Consider the following 9,905-nt stretch of genomic DNA (forward strand, 5'->3'; position numbering starts at 1 on the left):
GCACCTATAAAACGTAACGGCCTCAGTCAGATTGAAAAAGATTCACCCACTGAAGATTCTTCCATTCCGGCCGTAATGAATTAATGTCGGGCGGAGAAGTTCAAGTGTCACAGGAACGAGCGTGGGCCCGCGAGTGGCTCACCGGCTTCGCCGCCTTGCCGGGGGCCGGGCGGGCGCGGGGCGTCCTCCCCGCTGCTCCACTCCTGCAGCTTACAAAGGGGCCTCTGTCCGCGCTGCCGCCGGCGGGGAAGGGGTCGGGGCGGTGACTCTGCGCTCCCCGGTTCTGTCTACGAGGGGAGGACTGGGGCTCGCCGGCCGGCCAGCTCCCGCGGTCGGCAGCGCCCAAGCTCGCAGCCAGAGGGACTGAGGCGCTGCCCCACTGCGGCGCCACCCGCTCTGCCTCCAGCGGAGCGACCCGCGCGGATCCGGCGCCAGCACGCGGAGCCAGCGGCGCGGGCCCTTTAAGGGGCGGGGCCGGCGCCGCCCCGCCCCGCCGCCGCCGCCTTTGATTTGACTCAGCGCTGGTGGGACTGGCTCGCGTCTCAGCCAACCGCTTTTCTTTTCCTTCCCGTCGCTTGCCTGGTGACCCCGGAAGTGGAAGTAGGCGCAGGTCTGCGGCCGCGGCGGGGACGGAAGGCGGAAGCGGAGCGTGAGCGGGAGGCGGGGCCGGGGGAGCTGCTAGCTCCCCCTGGCCCCAGGCCCAGCAGCTCGAGGGGGAGGAGTTACCGCCGCTCTTCCGTACGTTACCTCCGCCCTCTCAGCCCAGCCCGAGGGTTCCCGGGAAACCTCTTTCAGGAGCTACCCCAAGCTCCGCCCCCAGGTTTTCCTTGGGGGCCGCGCGGCCCCACCCTTTTCCGGCAGCCTGCGGTCCCCCTTTCCGATCGTCTGGCCCTGTTTCAGAAAAGTGACCCCAGGGCTGTACCCTCTGCGGTACTTCCTTCTTTCCTGTATTCAGGGTTGTAGATTCGTGGGGAATTTTTTAAAACTACGGGCATTTGGGGTGGGGGAGGAAGCAGCGTTGTCCTTAGTGTAGTGTGGGCTCATTGCTTGGGGTCATGACTGCCCCCAAAAGGAGATGGAAAACGGGTGGTGGGTGCATTCGCTATATCCCCGCCTGGAGATTCTTAACCCCTCTCTTGGTCGTCTCGTCCCCACCTTGATACCTTTGTTACAGGCATCAGAAATCACCATGATGGCCGTGACCTAAAACCCTCAGGAATTCCCGGGGTCATGGCCCAGAAGCACCCCGGAGAAAGAGGGTTGTGTGGAGCCCACCACGGTGGGGGTGCCTCTCTCAGGACTTTAGGACCCTCTGTGGACCCCGAAATACTTTCATTCTCAGGACTCAGGGACTCAGCGAGGCCTGCTCCTAATGGTACCCGCTGCTTCACAGAACACTCTAGTCCTAAGTACACACAGCCCCCAAGCCCAGCTCACTGGTCGGATCCAAGCCATGGCCCCCCGAGGGGTCCAGGACCCCCTAAGGAGGGAGAGAACCCTGATCAGAGTGAGGCGTTCTCAGAAGAATCAGGAGTGGAGCAGGAACTCCCAGGAGAGAATGGGGCTGGGCACCAGGAGGATGGGAAGCCTTTTATTTCCACTCCGTCTGCCTGCGACTGCCAGGGGACCGCTGGCATCTCTGAAGGACCTTACTCTGAGGGAAGAGAGAGCTCTTCTAGCAACCTTTGCCACCATTGTACCTCTCCAGCCCTGGGGGAAGATGAAGAGCTGGAGGAGGAATACGATGAGGAGGAACCTCTTAAATTCCCCAGTGATTTTTCACGCATGCCCAGTGGGAAAAAACTACCACCCCGGAGGCAGAGGCACCGCTTTGCAGCCAAGGAGGATGCTCGGGAGGGCGGCCGCAGAGATCCCAGGTCCCCTGGTCGCCACCGGCTGGGCCGGAAACGCGGTCAGGCAGATAAACGCAGAGGCCCGGGATTGTGGGGAGCCGAAGAACTGTGTCAGCTTGGACAGTCAGGCTTCTGGTGGCTGATTGAACTGCTGGTATTGGTGGGAGAGTATGTGGAAACTTGTGGCCATCTCATCTATGCATGCAGGCAGCTGAAGGGCAGTGATCTGGACCTCTTTCGAGTCTGGATGGGAGTCTGGGCAGGGCGACTTGGGAGCTGGGCCCAGGTGGTATTCCAGATTTTGAGCCAGGGATTTTGCTGTGGGGCAGGGCTTTTCACTCGTTTTCTTAGGCTCTTGGGTGCTTTGCTGCTTCTGGCTCTGGCCCTCTTGTTGGGCTGTTTACAGTTGGCCTGGAGGTTTCTCGTGGGACTGGGAGACCGGTTAGGCTGGAGGAGTAAGGCCACTTGGCTCTTCTCTTGGCTGGATTCTCCCACCTTGCAGCGTTGTCTGGTTCTGCTGAGAGATAGCAGGCCATGGCAGCAGCTAGTAAGAATAGTCCAGTGGGGTTGGCTGGAGTTGCCTGGGGTCAAGCAGAGGACTGTTCGGCAAGAGAATGCACCTGTAGCTGGTGGTCGCTACTGTCAGCCTGAGGAGGAAGTGGCTCGACTCTTGACCATGGCTGGGGTGCCTGAGGATGAGTTAAACCCTTTCCAGGTGTTGGGGGTTGATTCTACAGCATCCGATGTTGAGCTGAAGAAGGCCTATAGGCAGCTGGCCGTGATGGTGAGTACCCTCCCTTTTATTTCCTGTTCCTTGTTTGTCCACGTATTATTTCCTACTCCAGTTTTAGGTAGAGTGGAGTAACAGGGAAGGCAGAGTAGAACACCAACTTGAAGATGAAAGGTAACTGGGCCCAGTGTGGAAAGGCTCAGGAAGGGCATGTGAATGATTATTCCAGGACCAAGTGGAAGAAAAATTATTTCACGAGGAGCAGTTCATAGTGGGAAGGTGAAGGAGAGGTGAAGATAAATCATATAGACATCTGCATGTGTGTCATGAGAATGGTTGCTTTTATTGATGGAAATAAATGCACCCTATGCTTGAGAGAACTGCTTTAGTTTACGCGTGCAATCAAATTGCTATTGGAAGTAGAGCAGTAGCGCAGAAATACTATTTCTGAACAAGTAACACTATGAAATGAATAAGTAATGTGTTAATGTAAATTGCACAGGAAGCCCATTTTAGTGAGTGCATGGACTGGTAGGACTGCAAATTGTTGCCTGCCACTGAAGAGTTATCAGACAACCTGTCTCCAGTGAACATGTGAGGCCCCCAAAAGTACCAGGCCTGTTACTTTTACCGAAGGACTAAATTAGTTTGGTGGGAAATGTATGCCCTTTATTGGAATATTTTGAGAGTGTGGAGCAACTTACACTCAAGCTGCTACTAATCGTACAGTTCTTTTTTCACCTTCATGTTTGGAACAGATACCCCCTTTTGGGAAATATCTGTCTGAGGAAAATTTTCATTTTCAACTTATTCTCTGGTAGAGGGGGATGAAGCCCTCAGTCCTCAGTGCCCCGCCCTGTTCTCTCAAGTTCTCCCCTGGTTTAGGCCAGAGTCCCCTGACTCACTCATTGCCCTTACTTGGTCCCAGAGTGACCAAGACAACAAGCTTTGGGAACGTGGTAGATTTAACAGCATTCTGCTTATTTGGCATCAGTCATGAGACTCGGTTTATCTCTATTTTTTGGGAGTGACAATCAGGAAGCTGTAGGGAGAGGATATTATTTGTCTTGGAAAAACACTGAAAAGTGGATGAAAAGCCTGAGAGGATCCCAATTCCTATTTCATTTCTGGGACAGAAAGGTAAACTATTATACAAAGTTTGATGTAGGTGGGAGAATTTTCTGCTTAGAAAGGAGTGACTCTGAGGATGTTAACATGTTTGTAATTATTACTTTATGACTGAAATGAAACTTCAGTGAGAGGGCTTCGTACATGTATGCCAGGAAGAGTGACTAACCTTCCCTGCCCGACTGAGGGGTGTCCTGAGATGTGAACTTTTCTGTGCTAAGACTAGTACAGTGGTCATCCTGGTGCCAGATTCTGCACGATACATGCACGTGTATCCTCGTGAAAGATTCCCAGTGACCCATCGTAGATAAAACATCCCACCTGTCAATAAGCAGCAGATCCCATATGTCTGTCGATAAACCGTATAGACTCTTTGAGGAAAAAGAACTCTTTGATAAGTTATTTTGACCCAAGAAGAGAAGACCATTGAAATAATTTCTGTTGAAATCTCTATCTTGGTAGGTTCATCCTGACAAAAACCATCACCCCCGGGCTGAGGAGGCCTTCAAGGTTTTGCGGGCCGCTTGGGACATTGTCAGTAACCCTGAAAGGCGGAAGGAATATGAGATGTAAGTTGGAAATGAGAAATTATCAGGTGAAGTGAACAAATAATCTTCACTGGCAATGTCCCTGGATTTGTGGGCGGAGCCCTCTGAGGTAGAGAGAAGGGGTTGCTTGTCTTCTGTGCTGACGCTGACGAGGGGGCCTTTGTCCCTCAGTCAATACCCTCTGACTTAAAAGGTTTCTCTTCTCTCAGGAAACGAATGGCAGAGAATGAACTGAGCCGGTCTGTGAATGAGTTTCTGTCCAAGTTGCAGGATGACCTCAAAGAAGCAATGAATACCATGATGTGCAGCCGGTGCCAGGGGAAGCACAGGTATGGGAGAGGTGGGGAGCAGCACAGGCTGACTGGCTGAGGACTTGGCAGTGGTGGGACACAATGGGAAGTACAACAACCGAGGTTTCTACTTTTGTTTTATTGTCACGAGATTGAGGGCTTGCATTAGTAGAAAGAAGAAATGAGGTATTTTAATTGTAAGGTAGGAGGTTTGAAGACAGGGTGTGCCCAGGTAAATGTAGGAACTGAGTAGTGATAATTTTAGGTGCTTCAGTCAACTTGTAATGATGAAAGTGTTGCCCTAGGTAGGCTCAGCTTGACAGATTACTAAGGGACCATTCTTCTGCTGGGTTGCAGGAGGTTTGAAATGGACCGGGAACCTAAAAGTGCCAGATACTGTGCTGAGTGCAATAGGCTGCATCCTGCAGAGGAAGGAGACTTTTGGGCAGAGTCAAGCATGTTGGGCCTCAAGATCACCTACTTTGCACTGATGGATGGAAAGGTGTATGACATCACAGGTACACCTCCGTCCTCTGAAACACGGGGTCATAGGTGCTCAAGATGGACACTTTGGCTAATTACTTCTCTTACTTGCAGAGTGGGCTGGATGCCAACGTGTGGGAATCTCCCCAGATACCCACAGAGTCCCCTATCACATCTCCTTTGGTTCTCGGATCCCAGGCGCCAGTAGGCGGCAGAGGTAGGTGGTATTTCAGCAATAATCAAGCCACTCTATTTCTGCATATGTTCCAGATGACAGATTTAGGACAAGTGGATGACTCACCCTTTAAGAAGTGAGAACTGACTCAGTTTATCTTTAACTTAGGTACACATAGGTAACACTGGTCATCATGACTCTATCACTTCATTCTTTTTTGTTTTCTCCTCAGAGCCACCCCAGATGCCCCTCCTGCTGACCTTCAGGATTTTTTGAGCAGAATCTTTCAAGTACCCCCAGGCCAGATGTCCAATGGGAACTTCTTTGCAGCTCCTCAGCCTGGCCCTGGGGCCACTGCAGCCTCCAAGCCCAACAGTACAGTTCCCAAGGGAGAAGCCAAACCGAAGAGGCGGAAGAAAGTGAGGAGGCCCTTCCAACGTTGATAACCCTTCTCTTCTTTCCTCAAATCACTGTCAGGGAGTCAAAAGGGCTGTGTACAGCACAGGATGGAGTTTGACTTGTTTATTTTTAAATATTTAAAAAAGGGAAACTTATAAACGCAAATTATTCATTCAGTACTTACAGGAAGTCTGGAAACCACTCCCCTCTCCACTGCTACCCAGTAACTGAATCTTGTCTTCTGATAATACCAAAGACGTAGGCTATGGCTAGAGCAAAGGAGCTAGGGCCTGGACCTGGGCTGGACAGTGTCTCCCAGTGTGTGGGAGCTGTATTTTCCCCTGGGGTCTATATGCCTCTGTCTTGTCTTTTGCTTCTAGAGAAGATGACACTCCCGCCCCGCCCCCCCTATAAATTACAAGTCTATCTTATTTCTTGATCCATTCCAGGAGGGTACCTCTTCCTTTACCCCGGTATACTAGTCGAGAGAAGAAAGCATGTAGCCCTAATGATTGGAGATATATAGAGTTCAGAGAGTGGGGACTCTGAGTTTTTCCTCTGACTTTCACTTTGTGGGTAATCACCCAACTTATGCTTGTTGCTGCAGGGATGGCCAAACTAATAATTTTTAAAAAGCCCTCTGCCCTTGGGTGAGGGGGAAGATAAAGGGGTTCCAGGCAGCCCCCTTATGATCCAAGGGTTTGTATTTTTTTAAGTTTGTTCATATTTGTATGTACATATCTATTTAACGCCAGGGGATTATCTTTCTATAAATACACAGCTGGCAATCTGTACCTTCCCTCTCTTCTTTGCCCATATAGCTTAAGCCCTTTGTCTTAGTTGAGAATCCTTCCCCTCCAAGTGTAGACTGCAAGTGAAGGGCACCCCTACTGACTGAGGGAGAGGGAGGGGTAAGACATGCCACCGGAAAGCGTACAGTAAGTTGTATTCCATTTGTCTGCCCCACCTTTATGCAAACATTTTCCAGCTGCTCCTGACGATCAAATTGTAGCCACATTTGAAAAAAATTATCTTTATTGTAAGGAAAATGCACAGCGACACAGAGCTGGGAGGTGGTGGGGGCAGAAGATATGGCAAAACTTCTCACTGAGTAAGCTGCCCACATGTGGCTTCCTGCTGTTGAGGAGATCTGGCCCTGACATCTGCCTCTCCTGATTCCACGAAACCTGTTTTCAGCAGGGCTGGGCCAAGAGAACCCCACTTTCCAGTCTGTTCTCTTCCCTGAAGCCTGGGGAAGGTTGTTTAGTCCTTAGGCTTTTAAGATACAGAAGACAGGATGTGACAGCCCTTTGTTCCAGCGTCATCCCCAGGCCCTGCCCTCAGTACTTGTTGATGCCAAAGAGACGAACCCCGTGGAACTGGGGCAGCTTGGGCAGCAGTACACTGAGCAGCGAGGCTGTGTTGATGAAGAAGTGAGCAGCGTCATACTTGGTGTAGAAGCTGGCCAGGAGGTAGCTGGGGAGAGAAGAAGTGAGCTGAGTGAAGGCAGCCTTCCCTGTCCCGTGTCCATGCCTTTCTGGTGACTTTCTCTTCCGTTTTAAAGGAGCAGTTTATTGCATGTAGCCCCAGGATATCTGGAAGTCCTCCCCCGTGTCAACCACATTTACTCTGGGGCTGGGGATGTAATCAGAGAGCACCTTTAACTGAGATGTCTAAGTCTGTGTGTCTTTTAATTGTTGCTGATGTGGCAAATGACTGCTGAGGCAGTTTCAGCCTGTCTATCAGACTGCGCTTTGCTTCCACTCCCCACGTCCCTTTTTGCAAATTCACGGCAGCTCTCCGTGTGAGACCAAGGAGACAGCAAGGAATGCTCGGTTACCAGCTTCCCCTTTTTATTCGCCTCCCTAGATTCACACCTAGCACAACATCGTGCCTTCAGGGTGCCTATGGGGGTGGTCTGCTTTTTGAAGGTTTCCCTGTGGACCTTTGTACCTGGCTTGGTCCCTGGCTTCGGGAGCATCTCCCCTTGGACTCACAGTACAATAGGAGAGATGCTGAGGAATTTTCGGGAAGAAGTAAATTGGAGCCCATAGTCCATCTGCTCCCAGTGTGTCAGCAGTCGAGCCTTGCCTTGGTCAGGGGTCTCAAAGGGTGTGCCCTTCACCGTGTGCAGGAAGACATAGGTGGCCTGGGGGAGGGAGATGACGGGTGGGCTCGGCTCAGCCCAAGACCGGTGCAGAGATCCCAACAGGGGGACTCAGCTGGCCTGGCTGGCCAAGGCCTGGGGGGTGTGGGGCGCCCTTGGTGCTCACCAGGTTATGGATGACGTTGGTCAGCGTCCAGACCACAGGAATGCTGAGGAAGGGGATGCTGAGCAGAACCACATGCAGCAGTCCCACCAGGACGAGGTAGGCCAGCCAGATGCCCCGGCTGTTCATCACTCGGGTGTTGGGGTTCACTTCGCTGTGTGCCACCCCCACATTCATCCTACCACAGTGGGGATCAGGCAGGAATCCAACTCAATTTCCTCAACATCCCTTGGAGTCTGTTCCCCCAAATGGTGTCCCGGATGGCCCAGATCTCCCCAACTCTGGGGAGTGGAAACTTCCTCAGCACAATGGAAAAACTGGAGGCTCGCAAAGACGACGTTCCCCAGCTGCAGACCCCAGTGCCCTTCGCCGCGCCCCCAGCGCCCCCGCCGCGCACGTGAAGGAAGCAGCCCCGCCCGGGCACCTCCTCCACGGAGCCGGCGCCTCAACTGCCTTTCTGGGGAGGCTGAGGGGTCGCGCGGCGCTCGCACCCAGAAGCGGGTCCTGGGCAGAACCAACAGCAAGCGGGGGCGCCGAGACCACTCGGGATCTCCACCGTGTCCGGGCTTGTCCCGCCTCCCAGGCCGCAGCATGCAGGCAACCCGCACCCCAATTCCGCCCGTCAGACACCGGGCGCCGCGAGAACTTGCCCAGGCTCTGGGTCGGGCCAGGAGGGGGGCCCCAGCTCGGCGTCTCGCGAGCCCTGGCTCGGGCAGCCGGCTGGCCCTGAGCTTTTCCAGCCGCGGCCAGAGCCCCGCCGGCGCCCGCCCACCCTCCGCCCCCGCGGCCTCAACTGCCCCGCGCCCCTCCCAGCCGCCTCCGGTCGTTCGTCGCTTCCCTCAGGATTCCTGTCAGCGCCGCCCCCCTCCCCCCGGGACTCCATTCGCCGCCGAGTCCCCTCTTCCGCCTCTCCCCAGTTGCCCGCGGCACCCCGTGCCAGCCTCCCGCACCCCTACCTGCCAGCTCCGGGCGCCTGTCAGGCTGGCGAATCTGCGCTCGCTCCACAGCTGCGGCCTCCGGGACGCAGCCGCCCGGCCTGTCGCGGCCTCTCTATTGGCTGGCCGTCAAGCAGCGCTGCCGCCCTCCATTGGCTGGCGTCCTCCGAGGGGGTCGCGCAATTGGTCGCCACTTCCGTCGTTCCGGAGCTACGAAGCCCGCCTTCACCCGGTACCACCTCGGAGAGAGGCGGGGACAGCCGCCGGCAGGAGAAAGCCAGCGAGCCAGCTGCTAGCCAATGGGGAGAGGGGATAGTACGAGGTGGCAGTAAGCGTGACAGTGATTGGCCAGCCGCGGTGGTCGGCGCCTCGGCGGGAGCTCCCGGGGGCGGAGGCAGCGGGCGGGGGCCTGGCGGAGTGGAGGGGCAGCAAGATGGCGACGGAGACGGTGGAGCTCCATAAGCTGAAGGTACCGCGCCGGGGGGAAGGGCCGAGCTGGACTTTCCTGGGGCCTGGGTTCTCCCGGGTGGCCGGCGCCCGCTCTTCCGGGTCCTCTGTGCAGGCCTTTCCACTTCGTTTTCCGGCCCCCACCCTGGCTCCTTTCCTTTGTGCCTCCTCCGCCAGGACGCCTGCCTTCCTTTCCCGTGTGTCCTCACGCTGCGCGTCTCTGCCTGGGACCTGGGGTCCCTCCGTCGCCGAGCCCCCGGCACCCTCCCCGCCGGCGGTGTTAGTGCCTCCGACCTGGTTCGCTCCTCGTCAGAGCTGCATTACGTCAGTGGTCTCCTCCCTGCCTCAGGCCGGACCCCGGACCCCTCTGCCCCCCTGGCTTGACGCTGTCCTGTCTGTGGTCCCGGGGTGCCAGCACACGGCGGCACCTTTGCGTGTCCCCCTCAGGCTGGCCCTACGAAACGCTTCGTCTCCTCTTTGGAAGTGGGGGAGCTTGCGGCCCCGGGGTGAACTTTGGAGCCTGAGGGGAGGCCCCCCGAGGCCGGCCTCCCCCTCCCCGGACGCGCCCGGGGCCGAGGGCCCGCGAGTTTGTGGAGGCTGAAGGCGCCGGCTCGCAGATGGGCGCTGTGTCCCTGCGCGCTCGCGGG

At 55.4% G+C, this 9,905-nt stretch overlaps 4 protein-coding genes across 4 annotated transcripts in view; 2 read left to right on the forward strand and 2 right to left on the reverse strand.

Moving 5' to 3' along the window:
- The window catches only part of LOC101628730 (transmembrane protein 198-like), a 5,629-nt gene extending 5,180 nt beyond the window's left edge, over nucleotides 1-449 (reverse strand). Inside the window, exon 1 of the mRNA XM_012732462.1 lies at nucleotides 215-449. The gene's annotated coding sequence lies outside the window, so the exon portion shown is untranslated. The remainder of the gene's footprint in view (nucleotides 1-214) is intronic.
- A 200-nt stretch (nucleotides 450-649) lies between these two features.
- DNAJC14 (DnaJ (Hsp40) homolog, subfamily C, member 14) lies at nucleotides 650-6,526 on the forward strand. The gene is made up of 7 exons (XM_004692643.2): nucleotides 650-738; nucleotides 1,175-2,637; nucleotides 4,174-4,280; nucleotides 4,469-4,588; nucleotides 4,907-5,067; nucleotides 5,147-5,249; nucleotides 5,440-6,526. Exons 2-7 carry the CDS (start codon nucleotides 1,231-1,233, stop codon nucleotides 5,648-5,650), a joined length of 2,109 nt encoding a protein of 702 aa, XP_004692700.1. The 5' UTR covers nucleotides 650-738; nucleotides 1,175-1,230; the 3' UTR covers nucleotides 5,651-6,526.
- A 97-nt stretch (nucleotides 6,527-6,623) lies between these two features.
- ORMDL2 (ORMDL sphingolipid biosynthesis regulator 2) lies at nucleotides 6,624-8,956 on the reverse strand. The gene is made up of 4 exons (XM_004692644.2): nucleotides 8,833-8,956; nucleotides 7,880-8,054; nucleotides 7,604-7,755; nucleotides 6,624-7,082 (listed from the first exon to the last, which is right to left on the reverse strand). Exons 2-4 carry the CDS (start codon nucleotides 8,051-8,053, stop codon nucleotides 6,947-6,949), a joined length of 462 nt encoding a protein of 153 aa, XP_004692701.1. The 5' UTR covers nucleotide 8,054; nucleotides 8,833-8,956; the 3' UTR covers nucleotides 6,624-6,946.
- Nucleotides 8,957-9,195: 239 nt separating this feature from the next.
- The window catches only part of SARNP (SAP domain containing ribonucleoprotein), a 38,708-nt gene continuing 37,998 nt past the window's right edge, over nucleotides 9,196-9,905 (forward strand). Inside the window, exon 1 of the mRNA XM_004692645.2 lies at nucleotides 9,196-9,280. Coding sequence (XP_004692702.1) covers nucleotides 9,245-9,280 — 36 coding nt within the window. The 5' untranslated portion in view covers nucleotides 9,196-9,244. The remainder of the gene's footprint in view (nucleotides 9,281-9,905) is intronic.

Source organism: Condylura cristata, unplaced genomic scaffold (genome assembly GCF_000260355.1).
Source record: "Condylura cristata isolate star-nosed mole 26May11 unplaced genomic scaffold, ConCri1.0 scaffold00034, whole genome shotgun sequence".
Taxonomy (NCBI): Eukaryota; Metazoa; Chordata; class Mammalia; order Eulipotyphla; family Talpidae; genus Condylura; species Condylura cristata.